Source organism: Centropristis striata, chromosome 4 (assembly GCF_030273125.1).
Source record: "Centropristis striata isolate RG_2023a ecotype Rhode Island chromosome 4, C.striata_1.0, whole genome shotgun sequence".
In the NCBI taxonomy this organism is placed as follows: Eukaryota; Metazoa; Chordata; class Actinopteri; order Perciformes; family Serranidae; genus Centropristis; species Centropristis striata.
Genome location: NC_081520.1, coordinates 8049371 through 8068642, shown reverse-complemented (window position 1 = coordinate 8068642; position 19272 = coordinate 8049371). Strand labels below are relative to the sequence as shown.

Here is a 19272-nt window from a genome sequence, read left to right as displayed (position 1 = left end):
AAGTAGTTAGTTAGTATGGTTTGGTACAAAGTAGCAGTTTGAACATAAAATATTCTTCAATCAGTTTTCAACTGAAAAGATTGGAAAATTCTTAGCAAATGATCATTTTCTGCATTATTCAATTTTTTTTTTAGAATTAGGGTTGGTCGTTGTTGGAGTTTTAAAATGTTTTTTGGTGCATTACCACCACTAACTGACATCAGTGAGACAGTGTGGACCCTTTAGCAGGTGTTTGTCACCAGAACAGGTACATGCAGTAGAAAACAAAAATGGTGGCCTACTTAACCCATTGAAGCCTTGAAAGCGGATACGTCGTTTTGTAGTATTTGTATAAGCTCTCAAATACTTTTTAAATTTCATTTCTATCTGCAGAGGCTAAAAAATCTATTATTTAGTAGAAGCGTTGACACTTCTGTTGAATTTCCAGAAAAACTTCAGGTTTTAGGGGCTGATTTTAAAATCGCCCAGAGGTTTTACAGGCGTTTTAGGCCTCAGTGGGTTAAAATAAAAAGCTCTCTAAGGTCTGGTCCACACAGTTGTGTTGGCAAAACTTTGAGCCAATCAGTGGAGCACAGTGATGTAAGTCCATGCTGAACTTTGACTCTGAGAAGCCGATCTGAATTGCCAATAACAACAATTATTATTTGCAGTTGGATAGTTCAGAAAGTGCAGATGAAGTCAACAGTAATCCAAATGAAGGATGATATCCTTGGTGGCGTGATGTTTCCATACAGGATTTAAGAGGGCAATTCAAGGATTAATATTTAAGGTTTAAAAATCCACTAATCATATATTAGTTACCTTAATTTTTTTTAATATATATATAAAACTTTGTTACCAAGAAATGTACTGGGCAGCACATGTAAAAATAAACTGCACTACTATTTATTTGGTGGACAAAAATTTACATACTCCACACTGTTTTCAATTATTTGTCATTGAAATTCTCCGATACCAATAAATCTGTCTGGAGGATTTATCACTCTGGCTCCACGGCTAGTCAAGTAGCTAATAGCGCTGCTTGTCATTGAGTTTTCTGTCTGTCTGTTTCTGGTGTGACCAAACAGAAACTAAATCAAACCAGGTTATAAACTGCCTCAGATCACAGAACAGCAAATGCTGATGCACATTAATGAAGTTCAGGTTTCAGTGGCAAGCAGGTAGTGTAAATACTGTTTCAGAGAAATATTCAAAATCTAAAGAGAAGAACAATAACTGCTTGGTTTGTTTATCTTTTGTTCCATGACAATAATGTCCTTCAAAGATACTAAACATCCACAGTATCAGTAGTTCACAGATCTAATTATTGGCCTTCAAAACCATGCATACTTTAAACATCCCACGTCTCTTCCCTTCACTCACAGAAAACCTGACATTAAGAGCAAGCTTGGCTGCAAAGCTCCTCATATTACGTGCAAAAGCCATTTCAAGTTGACTAAGAAATAAAAGGGTTAAGTGAAGGTGGTGGAAAGCAGCAGCCAGTGGGAAGAGGAGCTGCTGGAGGGGACAGGAGGCCCATGAAATAACATGACCTTAGAGGTATGGACAGTGCGCTGGCCCTAGCACACTTATTTACTTAAGTACTCACGAAAATAAATATTTCCAAAATAATACAACATCCAGCTGTGGATGGATGCAGCGGGGGTTTGAGACAAAGACGTGGCTCTGTTTCAGTAAAATGTAACTCCTTTCCTCCTGATTGCTTCTGTTGGTTTAACGAAGTTTGTTTGAAAAATGTTCTATTTTTCAGAAAATAAATCATTGGTTTTCCAGCATGATGCTGCTGTGGCAAGTGCAGTTGAGTCAGCGGGTGCTGCGGTGGTGGGTGGGGGTGTTAGATGATTTTGTAGGTCAGGTAGTCGCGGAGCGGCGTAGGAATAGCCAAGGCCTCCACCTGCTGGGTCGTGGTCAGCCGGCGGACAGACATCCTGCACATGTGCTGCAGACTGGCAACGCTACGAGGACACTCCCAGAAGTGCATACTACCACCACGAGTCCTGGAGGAAGAAATAAAATCATCTCAATCACAAGGCACTAGGGTTGTCAAAAGTATCGATACTCAAAAAAGTATCGACACTAAAACGATGTATCGGGATACGATACTTATTTTCAGAAGTATCGATACTAAAACGTTGTATCCGGATACAAGAGTCATTTTCAAAAGTATCGACACTAAAACGATGTATCCGGATACAATACTCATTTTCAAAAGTATCGACACTAAAACATTGTATTCAGATACAATACTTATTTTCAAAAGTATCGACACTAAAACGTTGTATCCGGATACAATACTCATTTTCAAAAGTATGGAGTATCTGAAGCTTGTTATCATAGTTGGAGTTTCTTTTTGCACAACTGTTTTTTTATTATAAATATTTAACCTTCTGTTCTGTTAATCTTTACATGTTGCATTTTTCTAGTTAATAAAAATATTTCTGTTAAATTTTGGGGTCTTTGTTTTTATCCTTGTGGTATCGAAAATGGTATCGAGTATCGAATATTTTCCTGAGTATCGTATCGAGTTGAAAATTTTTAGCATCCTGACAACCCTACAAGGCACAATTCAACAAGGGGTGATAGGGCCAAAATATCACAATCTGTGTGTTGAGGATGGTGTGTGTCTGTAGATGCAGCAGTGGCTTACCCAGCAGCAAGGACACTTCCTTCAGGAGAGAAGGCACAGCAGAGGCCGTTGGAGAGAGAGGCGATGGCCTGAGGAGCCCTCTCCTCTATGCTCCAGAAACGAACCAGCCTGAGCAGAGACAGAGAAAAACACAAGGACACTGCCGTCACAATACAAACTGACAGACACAACTAGAGGCTCAGGGTAGATTTAAGGCCACGTTATTCAAAATAAGCACAGTGGCAACATTTAAGTAACAGAATATTAGACTTCAAATGACCTTTCTTAATAGTAATGTGCAGGTTCTTCAGAGATATTTCCTATGTATTACAACCTGATTCCCAAAAATTTAGGACATTGTTTAAAGCTTAAATAAAACAGAATACAATAATTTGCTTATCCTTAGAGTTGTTCCGATTCCGATACCAGTATCGGAAATTGCTCCGATACTGGCGAAAATGCTGGCATCGGAATGGGCGAGTACTGGAGTCCAGGCACTGATTCGATACCACGTCATTTATTAAATTAGCTCTACACGAATGTCAGAATTTTCGATGTTGTTCCGAGCTCCAAGTTCTGACTTTCAGTGTAAATATAACACACCATAAGGCGTTACGGTAAGAACGTGTTGGAGCATGCAGGCTGCGTGACCACAACACAAAACTTCTTCTTCTTTGTTTTAAAGCGGCAGCGTTTCGGCGCACTACCGCCACCTTTAGATCCGGAATGTATATCACACCATAACAAACACTTGTAAAGCACATGTACGTATAATGCGATCGGATCGGTGATTTTAACCTTTGATCTAATTTTTCGATCAATCGTTTTTTTATCACATCGGGCCAATCCGATCAGTTGCCGATTGATCGGCGTCATCCCTAGCCATAGTAAAGAAGGCAACGTTTGCTTCCCGTAACATCAGACACTTAATATCTTCACAGAAAATTCAGATAATCATATTTTTCTCCTCTTTAAGCAGACATTAAATCAATGCAGGTACATTTTTAACAAGCTGTTCATCCTAAACCAGTTGTCCCTGTCCCTGCTTGGTACCAGGCTCCAGTCCAGAAGCAGGTTCATGTCTCTGCGTGGCCGTACCGTCAACCAGTGAAGCAGCAGTTTTTACACAAGCGCCATTTTGTGGAGCTTCCTCCTGCCTCTCTTCTCAACATATTTTCCGCCAGCGCTCGGCCAGCCAGTGATCCAAGTGATTAATGGCTACCTTGTGACAGTCATGTGACCTGTCCAAACAGACCAGCATACAGTAGCTCTGTGCTCTCAAGCCCCATTAAGACTCATGACTCCCTGCACCATTTCACAACAAACTACAGCAAACAGTAAAGCTTTTCTGCTCCACTGTGCTGTTTACATATCTGCTCATGTGTCCCAACATGTGGATATGTCAAGGCTGCTAATGAAAGCACTTCTCTCTCAGGGTTTAACACGTAGAAAGATTAACGTTGCAAATTGTAATTTATTTATCTCCTGCTCAAACATTCATGCTTAGTAGGACTGTTCGGTAGTATATTAGAAGTTCAGTACTATGTCGGTACTACAGTGTACCAATTTAATCATTCGGTGCCACACGCGCACACAACTACTTTGTTTACATTCAGTATCATTGCAATGTAGGAAGTAATCCAAATAAAGTGTGATATTGTTACATTTCACATACGCCTGTAGTGGAAACAGGTGGGTTGAAAACTTTGCAGAGCATTATTTGCAGGTCCACGTCTGACATTTTCTAGTCATACCAGCTCCACATGACTGACCTTAGGTAGGAGTGCTGTTTGTTTTGGTTGGGCGGAGTCTGACACCATTACTGTATGCTGTGCCCTCTCCAGGCTTCAAAACAGACACATCTATTGTTCATTTCAGCTTCACTCTCACATGTAAAGATCAGAATGTAAAGCCGTGTCCAAATTATGTTCATTATAATAATAGATATTGCAGGAATGCTGTTTTTTTTTTACATTGAGATAGAGAAAATATATACAGTAGACATTTTCTGTCGTTTGGACGATATTTCTTGTCATATCACCCAGCCCTAACCCAGCTGAACACAGTACAAACACAACAGTGGAAGCAGAGATGGATGTAAATGAAGAAAGAGCCATACCTGTCATCAGTAATGCTAGCAATGTGGCGGCCATCAGGGCAGAAGCTCACAGAGCGAACCCAGCGGTCATTTGCCCCTCCAGCAAAAATGGGTGATGGAGGAGGGAAGAGGTGGCTGGAGAAAGAGGAAAGCATCAGTACCATACACAGCAATGTTTCTCACATTCAAAATGAACATCCTTTACAAAGAATATGTATGGATCGTTTAACTAAAGAAACAGCTCATTTCTTCTCTGAAAAGAAATTTGAACTAAAGCACACTTGGCTCTTCAGTTTGCTCAGAGGTTTTGCAATCACAACCCTATTTATAGTATGATCAGCAATTAATGTTAGCTAAGATAGATACTGTTGTGTAAGTGACATTACTGAGTCAATTTACTGACTGTATGACTCTTCTGCATCCTGTGATTACAACTTGTGACCATCAAAATATGTCAAAAATAAATAATAGTATAACATATTTTTTTTATATATATATTTTTTATAGCCCACTAGGGCTGGGCAATATATCAATATAAAAAACATGTTGATATATATTTTTAATTGTGATATGGAATTAGACCATATCGCATATATCGATATAGTTCAATTTTTTATCTTTCATATATAAATGCTGCCCTTACTAGGATTTGTCATATTTAGTTATTTTGTAATGTTAGTTATTCTTTTATCATATAAATATATTTATTTCAGGAAAAGATTGGCCTATTTTATTTCATAGGCTATTTTCATTTTGATATTTTTTTATTTAAATGTCCACTTTATGGAGCTTTAATTAAAAAAAATAAAATTAAAAAAAGGTACTCCTGTTATACAGCATTTATGTTGACTTAAATGAACACTTTAAATAAAACTACGTGTGACATGTCATATTTAGCTTTGACTGAACATTTGCTCTCACTTTGCAATAAAAATATCAGGATATATATATCGCATATCGATAATCAGCCTAAATTTATTGGAATATGACATTTGGTCCATATCGCCCAGCCCTACTACTCACGATTGATTATAAGCCTTCACTCCATGACTCATGCACTGCAGTCAACACAGAAATAGGCGTTGATGATACAATACTTGTATTTTACTCATTGGCAAATAGAAATATACAAGATATTTACCCCAGTTCAAGCAGGACCGTGGCCTTGTGGTGGTCCCATACAATGACCCGGGTGTCATAAGAGGCAGTGGCCAATAGCGCCCCATCTGGTGAAAACTCACAAGACACCACATCATTGTGGTGCCCCTCCAGCTTCCTGATCAACGTGTACTTATCCATGTTCCATAGGAACACCTGCAATGTGAAGAGGGGACTGTTATAGCCCATGGAATCATTTGGGCAGTATAGATTTATTTAATAATTTTACACATATCATTACTATATGCACATAATGCATTTAGAAAATTAAATTAAGCAACGTGTATTACAACAGAATTAAACAGAGTAGTACTCAAGTTATGCTCAGTGTCACTGTCATACTTTGTAACCTTTAACCAGGCCCAACAAACAAAGAGCACATGCTACACAAGCAGCAATGCTATGTCAAAATGCAACACTACACCTACATTGATTATATTTATATTTATAATAACATCTTCATATACTAGTATTCAACTAGAACAGCATCAGTTAACTGTATACATCTTTAAGTGCATTATTAAATATAAGTACTTTAATTATTATATTAAAAAAGGTCTAGACAAAAAAAGAGAAAATAAAACAAGTAGTAACTTAAGGTAACATAAGTTACTCCACTGGTTTCCCCTTTTCAGAGTTTTAGTTCACTGTGTTTACAATAGGCTCGCACCTCCGGCAGAAGCCTACGAAGAGAGACAGATACTGCAAGAGAAAAGAATATTTTATGGCCAAAGGGTTGATACCTCTGGCAAAATACACACATACACACACACTCACACACACACACACACACACACACATGTATATATATATATAATATGTATTGTACACACACATACACACTTGTAGAAAAGTAATCATGTGTGGAAGCCTTTTGTTTTTAACAGTCAGCCATGGTCAGAATCTTTAATATTATTATCGCTGCACTTTGTCTCTCTAGAATTGTTAAAAATTGAAATCAAGGTTTGCAAACAATGATCTGCATAAAAATCAGAACAGTCACATGCACATGACTCTCTACTAGCTAGTTTCCTAATTTTCTAGTTTCTGTATTATAGTTCATAACATGCAAATCATTTTCTCTTGAATTACTAAGGAGTTTTCATCACAAATGTGCTGATGTAGAAAATCTCTTGCTTTTCCACTGTTGCTGCCAAAAGCATAAACAGAGCATTTTTAAATGTTTTTATAAGTGCTGATGGAAAGTTACCACATAACTGGCCAGTTCTAAACTGTTTTTCTCAGCAACAGCTCAGTGTTTATATATAGCAACATTTGTAGCATACAAGTGCTCTGCAAATGCACAACAAATATTTACATTTGAAATCCCATTACAAAAGGACGTTTGCAACAGTTGCAAAGCACTGCAAGCTATTGGCTAACTGACAGTAAAAGGGAAAGGGCAGGGCCTTCGTAAAACTGTTGTGGCTGACTGAATTGTTTTCTATGGCTTTATGACCATTAGCGGCATTACAATGTTACACTGTATTCTACGAGGGACACATTTATACTGACAGTGACAAAAGAGAAGCTAGTATGTGCAGAAAGTGGATGGAGCTATTTAAACATGTGGTGAGGGTTGGGGTTGGGGTTAAGGAGATAGGTGGGGATAGAGGAGTATCTAATAACAGTTTTAAACTGAAATTAAAATAAATAGAGGAACTGCAACAGCAGAGGTAGACAGACACAGAGCAGCACCTACGTACAGACTGGTGCCAGGCTGCCCCTGGCTGCCCCTGGCCAGGCCTTTGGGCATTGTGCACTGTGCGTCCCCGGTTTACACCGGCTGCTCAAAATGTCAGCGCGGCGCTCCCTTCAAAACCAATCACACACTGAGCTCTGCCCCCACCTGTGACAGGGAGAGCAAGACACACACTGTAGGGACATACACAGCCTAACAAAGCTACCACCATGTCTACCATTACAACCATGTTCAGATTGATGGAAAGCTGCAACACTCAAGTTAGGGTGAACTAATGATGGCCAGTCTATGGGATCAATATCCACAACCATAAATATGGGAAGTCCATTCAACATGCCATAAGAACATTTCTGTTATTTTAATCTGACCTTTGATAATGAGCAACATGTACATAAGGGTCAGAATTGTTTTTTTTTTAAAAACTGCCAAAGAGTATTTTTCTGGAACTTAAAAAATATCTTAAAGACCCCCCTGCTGTAATGATTTGAAGTTTTAGTTTGGTCTAACCCACTTCAACATATACTGTTAGGAGGTATCTGAATTAATAGAGAAACAGTTATCTGCATGCAAACTTCAGAACAACAAAAGCCTGTTTTTCCACTGCAAACAGAACCAAACAGAATGTAGATGCAGGCTGCACAACTTATCATGACACCGAGCATGGTTTGTAGTAAGGTGGAAATGAGAGGGCAGGGCAGTGGGAAGTGTCTTCATTTGTAAGTTGATTAAGCATAACTGGTCATAAGCAACTGAAAGATTAGCTAGCAATCCATCAAACCCATCAAAACAAGTAATGAGGAACTTGTGTACGTACTGCTTTGCCGGCACCGACCGAGCACAGGATGGAGGAGTCGGGGGAGAAGGCGCTGCAGTACACCCAGTTCTGATGCCCCCGCAGGACCTTCACCATGTTACCTAAAGCACACAAAAAAACAACTTTTTATACATGGGCAGGGCTTGATTGATCAAGATTATATATTAAAGCTATGGTGAGTAGTGTAATGATAAGTGCTAACATAGGTGTGGTGGATCTGAACAGAAACTACAACAGGTGGTGCAGTTGTAATAGTCTGACAGCTGCAGGGATAAAAGTAAAAAATTATATGTTTATACATTTTTTATACAGTGATGTAGGGCTTGGTTAAAAAAAAAAAAAAAGATTAAAATCAATATTAAATGTCATTTTCGGAATTCAGAGATCTATCTTAAAATAAATATATGTATATTCCAGCCTCAATGTGAAGCTTTTTTGGCCAACCCCTCTTATTTTCACCTCTTTTATCAACACCATCACAATTACTGTGCTTTTAAAAACACTCAGCTGACGTGACATTTAGCTTTTTTTTGCTACTAGCTAACAGTAGTTGGCTGCTGCTCCAGCTGCTCAGACAGAGAGCCCACAGTAACTTTACACTGTGAAGCTCTGGATAGTCACAACTGTGTGTTCCAAGAGCGCTCTGGCGCTCGGAGCGAATATTTACGAGCACAAGGTTTTGCTCGAGAGATCAAGAAAAGTCTACACCAGGGATGATTAATATGCACAGGCCACCTGCTGAACATTAGTGTGAATTACTTTAATTATCTGTCAAAATGATGGACGGCCCTCAGAAGATTCCGTAATTTAACGTCTGGTTGCATTTTGGATGCCAAAATCTCTGAATACTATTCTTATTGTACAAATTAATATTTTTGATAATGTGGAGGGTTTCTTGTACAACTTACAGCCTTAAGTCTCTGAAAATGTATTTCATAATACAAGAGAAATTGGTATTGTAACTGAAATATATGCAATCGAAATTGATATCGGATTGAATCGGAAATCAAATTGAATCAGGACATTGTGAATCAGATCGATTTAAAACATCAGTGGTATACCCAGGCCTACTGGGATCAGGTCCTGCTTATAATCAAGAACTTTTTCATCAATCAGCTACTTTTTGTCCTGTACCCTTTTGGAAGGCATCCATAAACTCAGCAGAGAGTTCCGTTATCATAGGTGACAGTTTGCCCCGCCACCCATAATTTACCCCATCAAAACTCATGCACCACTTCTAGACGGAGCGTGCTACTAAATTTGAGATACCCAGGACAGTGTAGCTGTGTGCGGTGGTTGCAGTAATGCGTGGCTGGTTGGCCGAGTCCTGCTGGCACCCAGACGTGTGTGCAGGTGCGAGGGCCTGTTCAAGGCTGCTTGCAGCTTTTATTGATATTAGAGTTTAAATATTTGTTTAGCTTTAATCTGACGGGGCCAGCAACTGAAGATAAAAAATAAAAAAAATAAAAGAATACAGGCAGACAGGAAACAAGGGGAAAGAGACTGGAGGTAGGATATGCAACAATCTAACCACTGGTTCAGTAGACATGATGTATGTGCTTAAATCATTTAGGATGGCACACATAACATGTAACTTACTTTGATTTCACAAAAAAATGTCCACAAAAATATTTAGTAGCATAGCCTTCTTGTAGTTTATACTACAAAGGATAACACTGGCTTTCCTCCATTAAAGAAGTTGCATGTTTAAGCCTCAGTGATTTCCTACAACAGCAGATAACTGTCATTTAGTTAATGTTACTCAAACAGGAAGAAAGGGTGTATTTGTTTACTTAGTAAGATTAAATTCATTGTTGGTTTTGGTCTTTTTATGGGATTTGTTGACAGTAAACCAAGTATGAGCAGAATGTGCAACTGAACCATTTCTGGATGAAATGTAGGTCACACCACTAATGCAATTCAAAGGGTCCTCATGCATGCATGACCCAGGCCTCATCCACAGGCCAGGGCTTACACGATCTCTGAATGCTTGCTGGGAAGTATGTGGTCTTAAGCAGTGTTGAAAAGCTGCATTTTGTGGTGCACGCTCATTGAGCAGAACATTTTGAGCACTCCTAAAATGTCTGTAGGGAACTGTATTTCCCTCCGCAAAAAAAACTACTATTACACCAGGAATTATCTGGAGCAAAACAAAAGGTCAGAGTCCTGCTTCACCTTTTAAATGAAAGAAAAACAGAAAGTAGACGTAAAATAAAAGTGTTCTGTTAAGAACAGCTTAGTGACATACCATCATCTTTGAGGTCCCACACTCGGAGGGTCTTATCTCTGGACGCAGAGACCAGCATGAGACTGCCATCAGGAGCAAATGTCAAGTCTCTCACTACATCAGTATGGTCCATCAGATTCAGCAACAGTTTTCCTGCAGCGAGAGAGGATTCATGAAAAACGTATCCGTGGTGAAGTGCAGCTACTACTCCGTCCAGTTTAAAACCTCAACTTAACAATGAAAATGTCAGCAATACATAGTGTACAGGCACAGCAAGAACTTCACTCTTGTTCCAGTGCAGAACATCAGATTGAGCCTGTTTACACAAAATATGGAATGTGAAGAATGTGGAGTATGAAATCACTTGAGAAAGCTGGTGATTACAGGCTATTTGTTGGTTTTGGAAAAAAAAAAACTGGAGATTGTGTCAACTTAAGAAAGGAGTATTTTACTTTCAGACAGTCCAAACCAGACTCCCTTTAGAGTATATATCACCTTTTAGCCAGGTGGACTTGAAATAGTGTTGACTTAACTACGTGCCTCCAAAATCCTGCCTGCCCAGTTTATGGACACATTAATAAGTGGCTGCCAGCATCATCACATTAATAACCCTACAAAAGTCTGCTTTGTGCTGACAAAGCCTCTCAATAACACTGTTAGCTGATGACATACTAGGACTTTAAACAGAATGGTCACTGGAGCAATATGCAGTGTAACTGTTGCCAATTTATTACAACTGATAAAGGAATTAATTTAACCCATTGACGCCTAAAACGCCTGTAAAACCTCTGGGCGATTTTAAAATAAGCCCCTAAAACCTGAAGTTTTTCTGGAAATTCAACAGAAGTGTCAACGCTTCTACTAAATAATAGATTTTTCAGCATCTGTAGCAGATAGAAATGAAATTCAAAAAGTATTTGAGAGCTTATACAAATACTACAAAACGACGTATCCGCTTTCCAGGCTTCAATGGGTTAAGTTGTATTTGTTTCTTTAAATGTTATTTTATTTGGTATACATTATAATGCTTTTATTTTGAAGGTGAACTAAGTCACCCGAGTTTCGTTCAATGGTTCAGATGGAATTGTTCGTCAAGAGAGACTGATCATTAATATGAAGAAGACTAAAGATAAAATATAATTCCCTTTATGTAGCATGTAGCCAACAAGGTATTTTGTTTCATTTATCTGTATTTTACTTTGTGGAATGTAATGTTAAATTAATTTGATTTAACATTTATTTCCTTATAATTTATGTGCAGTTTTCACGGTGGATTTTGAGATGGATGAATGACGCCCAAAATAAATCAGTTGAAGGAAACCGACTTGTGTTTGCCTGGTGCTTGGAGGGAGTTACATGCAGTATTATATGTAGATATATCCAGAACTGGATTTGCTAATTGCATTTCCAGCTTTAAACAGAGCTTTGTGTGCTTTGGCTGCTGATGTCTAGTGACTGCTTGACAGAGATAATGAGCGTTTGTTACCTAAACTGAATTTCCCAGTCTGATTACCAACGATTGAACATGAGGAAGGAAACTACTTGTAATGAACAAAAAAATGTGCGCTCACCAGTGTAAACATCCCAGATCTTGATGCGACCATTGTTGAGGCCTGTTGCCAGCAGCAGTTGGTCCTGACCAAACTTAAAGCGGTGCCACTCTATATTAACACAGCGGCTCTGCTTCTCTGGCACCGAGGAGCCGAAGGCCAAGCCCCAGACGATGTCCCCGCAGTCGATGGTGTGTTCACGTGGCTCATCGGCCGCCGGGATCACCTGGCCTTCACTGCTGTTCTGGCGGGACAGGCGGCGGGGGCTAGAGGCATTGGTGACCTCTCCACCATGGCCCACTGAACTACAGTAACAGAGAATGGGGAGAGATGCAAGAAGAGGTCAACAAGAGACAGACCATATGAGCAGAAGTTTTGGTTTTCCCTGCACTGCAAAGCAACTAGGGGTGGAACGGTACACAGACGTCACGGTTCAGTTCAGACATCTCGGTTTGGTACGAGTTCAGTACAATGGAGGGAAAAGCAAAACAGAAACGTATGAGGGAATCTTTTTTTTTTATAGTGCATCAAAGTTTTTGCCAATAAAACCCCAAATTCGTGGCCTCTCGCATATTCTAATGACACAATTCCATCATATACATTAATCTTAATTATTTGTCTTAAAATAATGAGTTTGTCTAGATGATTGTTAACATGTAGGGAATTATTGTAAGGGAGAATAAGGCTTCTTGTGCTTCTGTTTATTTATAGCATGATTTTTTTTACAGTCTTCTAATCAATTCTGTTGTAGATTCTGTTAACACTTTAATGTGCTCCTATTTTTTAAAGTTTACAGTGATGTTGATGGACTCGTCTTAGAAACTCATCAGAAATAAAGACGATAAACTCTTGCTTTTGATACCTGCTGCATGAACCCACAACACAACAAATTCAACATTAATTTAATCCATAAAGATGAACTTCATTTTGCATTTTGCCACTCAAAACAGTTTGTGTCTGTAAGGTACTTGTATGTCTGAAAGTAGTTCTGCATTATATTAACAAATTTTCGCACGAAAGTTGTATTTATTTTTATACCGTGTATTCTTCGTGTAAATCCATGCACCAAACCATGACATCTGTACCGTGTCGGTTAGGTATTAATGTGTGTTGGAAGTGTGTTTGTCACAAACCACAGTCCCTGCAGCCCCCTCACCATGGCAGTCTCTATTTGGACTGTTCCTCTCTGCAATATTTAAAACGGATCCACTGACCAAATATGGCAAACTATGTCCATATGTCTGATTGATTAGACCTGTTTTTATTGACATATCATTGATCATGAAGCTTGGTCAACTATTTTGAAAGACATTGCATTTCATTTCACTTTGACAGAGTAATATCAACATTGCTGCTTTGCCAACATAAAGCTTGGGAAGCAGCACCAGCAGGGAAGGTTTGGTTTGTTTTTTAGCAAACTGAACTTAACACAGCTCCAATATGACTGAAAGCAATCCGTAAAAAGAAGGCTGATATGTGAAAGTACACACGGGAAGACAGGAGTTTGACCTCAGTGCAGAGAGACATTTGAAAACAGCTTTTTATTCAGCCTCCAGCACAGAAAAACATTAAAGTGCCACCAGGCAGGCTATCCTCTGTTGCGAGGCTCTAGTGGAAACTATTGTCTTGACAGTTTGGCTTGGCATGGCGCTGCTTAAGCAGACCGACCCATGCCAATGGTGAAAATGTTATAACAAAGGTGCTAGTCAGCTGCCAAGCTGAGTGTTTCTTGCCACTACAGGGAAAAAAGCAGCTAAACAGCAGCTGCCTGCTGTTTAGAAACAACCAGCACTTGTTCTGCAGACAGTTTCAAAAAGTGTGGCTCTGAGAATCACAAGGCCCTATTGAGTGGAAAAATAGCCTGTTAGGCGGAAAGAGAGCTGATAATACAAGCCACATGTCCTTGTACAGGGGAGCACCCTTTAGTGTACGTTCTGTTTTCTGAGTTATGTGGGGAGGGAAACTGGGGGCCTATAAATTGCTAGATTGTTCTATTAGTACAGATATACACCAGAACTATATACATGTGACTTATTCAGACAGTATAAAGTAGCACATAATATCACAACTTGATTTCATGCAGTGAAACTTAACATTTTGACTTTAATTATCTGCTTTCAACAGCTATCAGCTTATCAACTTTCTTTGACCACTGTAGATAAAACAGCACTGTAAACACTTCATAATCACATTTTACAGCAAAACTTGCAGTGGTAATATTCTCCAGCTGCTAACTTTTTGCTTCTTTCAAACATTTCCAAGTTGTCCTTTCTGGATAAACAGCTAAAAGTATGTTTTGTCAATGAGTGTTGGTGAGTCATGCGTGTGCCAACTGCCTGTGCAGAACAACAGGTCAACATGTTGAGTTCAGCTTCCTGTTAATCTTGGGGAAGTGGCTGCATAAAGCATACTTGAATAAGACTGTTTTGGTTTGAACCTGTCGTGAAGTCGTGAAGTGCCAACTACTTCCCCACCCAACTTCAATCAAAAGCAAATTTCACCTTCCAACTGTCAATTTCTGAAATGTAAACTTAACGACACACTTCTGGTGCACCCTAAAATGTCAAAGACTGCAGCTTTTTTGGTATTTTATCACGTGCATCACCTTTGGTTGCAAAGGTTGTACTCACACAATATCTTTTTTTAGTATTGTGTGAGTTTTTAAACTTTATCTGCAGATTTTAGTTGACACAGGCCTGGTGGTTTCCATGACCCAGATACTTCTAGTGGATAACAATAACATTAATAATAAAGATAAAACAAAGAATTCCACGATTCAGACCTAAATATCACCCAGGTGACTCATAAAATAAGTCCAATCAAATAATAAAGCGATCATAGCCGAAAGAGTACTCGCACACTGTTTACAATTATGGGGTTTCAGATGGTAAGAAATTGAGTAAAACCATAATGTGCAAACCTTATTCTAAAAAAAGTTGGGATGCACTGTGAAATGTAAATAAAAACAGAATGCATCAAATTCAGAGTGAGTGTTGTACTACATTCAACTAAATGACTGGAGGTCACTAAGGATATGCAAAATATGTATAATGCAATGCATAAAGTATGTAAAAAGCATTGCCTTCTGATTTTATTATTTTTTCACAGCATCCCAACTGGAATCCAGGTTCTGGGTTAATGTTTTAATAATCATGGTTGGTACATTTAGGTACCAGTAGTAGCAGAGTGAACTGCCGTCTCAAATGATACTTACAAGTTCTTCAGACATTTGGTCCAGGGAATGAGCCTGACAATGCGATGCCCTTGAGACCAAGCGAAGTAGGAACCATTGGGTGCAAAGGCTGCAGTCCAAGCCTCGCGCCCAGATTTCTGGTCAAAAGGAGCAACAGGCACCAGGAGTTCACCGATGAACTTTGCCTTACCTAGAAAAACAACAACAACACGGTCACTTCAGCTACACCGATCGATAGGATCACTTATTAACAAGCTATAGCACCTCCACTTATTTTGACCAACCCACAGGAACCTTTTTACACACAGATATATATGAGTGGGCCTGTCACTGATGAAGGCATCTGATTGGCTGACTGTGCTCACCACACAAACAGCAGGTGGGAAGGTTCCAAGATAATAAGGTTTATTGCTCTATAATAAAGCAAGTTAAGCAACTACTCAAATGCACGTGGTTTTTCTAAAGAAGTGGTCTGTAAAGTGACCTATATCAACTAAACTCTATATATCTACATTTTTATCAATACTTGAGCTCTTCATGTATTGTATTTCTACCTGTACTTTCACCAAGACGATCTCTACAGGACAGTCAGACTTGACATGTAACCTTTGGCAAATATTTCCCCTGTAAATCTTATAGATTCTGGAAACGCAGCAAATTGATAGAGACTATTACACAACTTCCTCCAACACACATACAGCAGTTTTTGTTTTTTTTACCATTATAAAGAAGAATGGGGTGTCTACAGATATAGAGTTACTTCAACACTTTTTATGGCCAAATGTGAATCAATTTGAACATTGTTTTATTAAGTTAGGTATTCATAGATACAAAGTTATGGATTATAGAAAATAGAATTTGTTCAAATATTGAACTGAATAACCATTGCATTCCTTTTTACAGAAGCTATAACTCTTCATTTGTCCCTGGAAGATGACGACTGTCTGCCCTTTCATTTGTTTTATGTATGTGCTCTTCCTTTACCTGTCTCCTCTAGTTTTTTTATTTACTTACCTATTTTATGTATAAATAGAAATATATAGTGCAACGCTCACTGTTAGTTTGGGGTGGGACTTATTTTGTTTTGTGCTTTGTTGTCAGAATCGTTTTTGTTTTGTTTTTTCTAACGTTTGTGCCTATAAAAATGAAAAACCAATAAAAAAAGAGTATTAAAAAGAAAAATATTGAACTGAACAAAAAAAAACTCAGATATATTCACACATAGAGCGTTTTTTTAATAATACTTAAAATAATATTATTAACCCATAAGAATCCATGGTGACACGGTTGTAACGGACGCATTAAATCTTCTAGAATCTTCCATATTCATCTTTCTCCTTGACCTTAACGCTTTAAATCCCTAAGCAACACATACTCAACACCCTGGTATGGTGGTCATGTGACTGTAACAAGAAGTGACTTCTCCAAAATATGGGTGTGACTGGAAACAGAAATGTGAAAAAAGTAGCTAATTTCAAAAAGGTTATTTCTGTTACAAGGCTAAGTTTAAACCCATTAACAATTCTAATCAAATTATAGGGTGTCCTTTATTGACCCTGTTAGGGTTTACTTTTTTTTAATTATTATTATTTTGTTACTTAAAAACAAATCTGAAAAATAATTTGTTGTTAAACAGCACTATTAATGTCACAATTTTAATATATGTTGTGGAGATGCAGAGAAAAAGTCAAATTTGTGTTTCTGTAAGTAGAAAAGGTGTTAAGTGTATTTATATTAAAATAAGAAATATCATAAAAAATAAATACCATAAATCCCCAATCCACATCACAGATCTTTAACATGTAGGGGTAGTTTAAAAAAAAACAAAAAAACAACATCATAAATGTGTTCTATGTGGTCCACTTGGTCTGTGGTATGCCCCCCGTATTTTTCTTTCAATGATACATAGGTCTGGGTTCTTATGGGTTAATAAATTACATATAAAGCAACGTTATGCACTAGGCAGCGTTGCGCGTGTGGGCACGCACGTAGTCTACGTCTCGGTGTGAGGCGTGAATCAGCCAGTGGTTGTGGGGGAGGGAAGGCTCTGAGCAGCGCTTCCAGCCAGCGACATGTTTATTATCAAACATAAACGTATACACAAAGGCTGAAGAGTGAAAACAATAAACTGTAGTGACGTCATTATATTATATGTTTCTTATCCCGAGCAAATGCACTTTCGTTAAACTGAGACGGTGACGTTGGCAAGCCCGGGACTCAGTGCAGCTAACGGCACAGCACCATTATATACAACACAACACCATTGTATACAACACAAACTGATTTAAATAGCATCTTAGCTACTGAACTGTTAATAAATAATGCTCAATGCCGCCCAACGAGCTGTACTGTAGTTAAAGATAACCCCAGCTAGCTGCTATATTACACCTATTTTTTAGTTCCATGTTATTTGTATTAGGTTATAACCATACACTGTATACAACGGACCGTTTATAAATTATAAATGCAATGTTAACATTTCTACTTACCTATGTCATTTTCGTTTACAGAGTCTGGAAAGCTTGCCATCTAAATAAGGGCACAAAACCGAGAGAAAAGCCAAGCACGGACTATAAAATGAAGATATCTAGAGGAAGAGGGCACTTGGTGCGGAATCAGACGATCGGTGTTCAGATGTCTGCCAGTCGGTTGTATCCCTCCGCCGAGCGTAACGTCCCAGGTAGGAAACACAGTCGTCGTTCAAACAGTAGAAACGTTGTTTTCCTTCACGTCCTCGATAATACGCGTTATTTTACTGTTCAACTCTGTAATGCTGTTGCACGGATAGTACACTCCTAGATTTAAAACGTGGCGTTTCCTTCAGCAGAGCACCTAGCGATCTCCGGTGGTACAATGGCTTCTGACTGGATGTTAGCGAGCTATTTTCATCTGAAGGCGTGACCCGACCCGGGGGAGGGCTTTCGTCACACGTCAGCAGGGTTGCTATGGTAATACTATTTTAACCCCTCCCCCTGCTGCGTTTCTTTTTTTTCTTCTTCTACTTCCTTTGGCAACTGACAACAAAATGGTACATTACCGCCACCAAGTGGTGAAAGTCACACTGTTAAAATAATCGCCTCAAGAGCCACATATGCCTCTGGAGCCACAAGTTGCCTACCCCTGCAATAGAAGAAAAGAAAAAAAAAATAATAATAATAATAATACCCATAATAACATAAAATATAAAATCTCGGTTTATTATTAAAATATCAGAACGTCTCTACGCGTGATGTTCACCTGTAAACATAACACTAAAGATATATCGTCACACTGTTAAAATAATTGCTTAAGTCATTTTTTGTCAAAATTGTTGTTGTTTTTTGCCTCAATCATCTCCTCATGACGCCGACCGCCTATGGTAAAATCACCTACATCCTCAGTTGATCAGATCATGTGATTTTACGCCTTTAAGATCATCACTTCTTTGACAATTTGCCACATTCATAGGCATCAGATAAGAACCCAGCAAAGAAGAGCTAGAGGAAGATTGTTTAGTTATCAGTTTAGTTTATCAGTGTTTTATTGTTGACACTAATATTGGTAACACTTTACTCTAAGGTGTCTACATAAGAGTGACATGAGCGTGTCATAACCATGACATGGGATGTGTCATGAACATTAATGACACTTTGAAGTAACATTAATGCTCATGATACTTGTCATGTCATGTTTCTGACAGGCTTGTGTCACTCTTATGTAGACACCTTCAACCTCTTATAAGGTTCATTATATATATGTTATGTTACATATGTTAAGGTTCATTTTCCAATAATATTCTAATAGTTTCCAGCGTCAAGTGTTTGATTTTTGTGTGTTTTTGGGCTTAATATGTTAATAAAGTGATTAAAGTGAAAAAATAATTGCCAGCTCATATAGATGAAGTTGTGCGGAAAGACTGGATACC

General features: G+C 38.5%; 1 protein-coding gene across 1 annotated transcript; it reads right to left on the bottom strand.

Annotated features, from left to right (window-relative positions):
• Positions 1-545: 545 nt before the first annotated feature.
• Positions 546-18251, bottom strand: wsb1 (WD repeat and SOCS box containing 1). Its single transcript, XM_059331049.1, has 9 exons — positions 17858-18251; positions 15390-15558; positions 12197-12480; positions 10647-10778; positions 8399-8499; positions 5866-6038; positions 4746-4859; positions 2648-2755; positions 546-1997 (listed from the first exon to the last, which is right to left on the bottom strand). The coding sequence occupies exons 1-9, from the start codon at positions 17895-17897 to the stop codon at positions 1835-1837; spliced, it is 1284 nt and encodes a 427-aa protein (XP_059187032.1). The 5' UTR covers positions 17898-18251; the 3' UTR covers positions 546-1834.
• Positions 18252-19272: the final 1021 nt, after the last annotated feature.

Bases quoted from the DNA above. Each gene is read 5' to 3' on its own strand.
- wsb1 (XM_059331049.1), bottom strand. From the start codon at position 17,897: ATGGCAAGCTTTCCAGACTCTGTAAACGAAAATGACATAG. The intron at 12,481-15,389 runs GTAAGTATCATT...CTGTTACTGTAG, and splicing joins ACCAAATGTCTGAAGAACTT to TTCAGTGGGCCATGGTGGAG. The intron at 10,779-12,196 runs GTGAGCGCACAT...CTCTCGCTGCAG, and splicing joins GATCTGGGATGTTTACACTG to GAAAACTGTTGCTGAATCTG.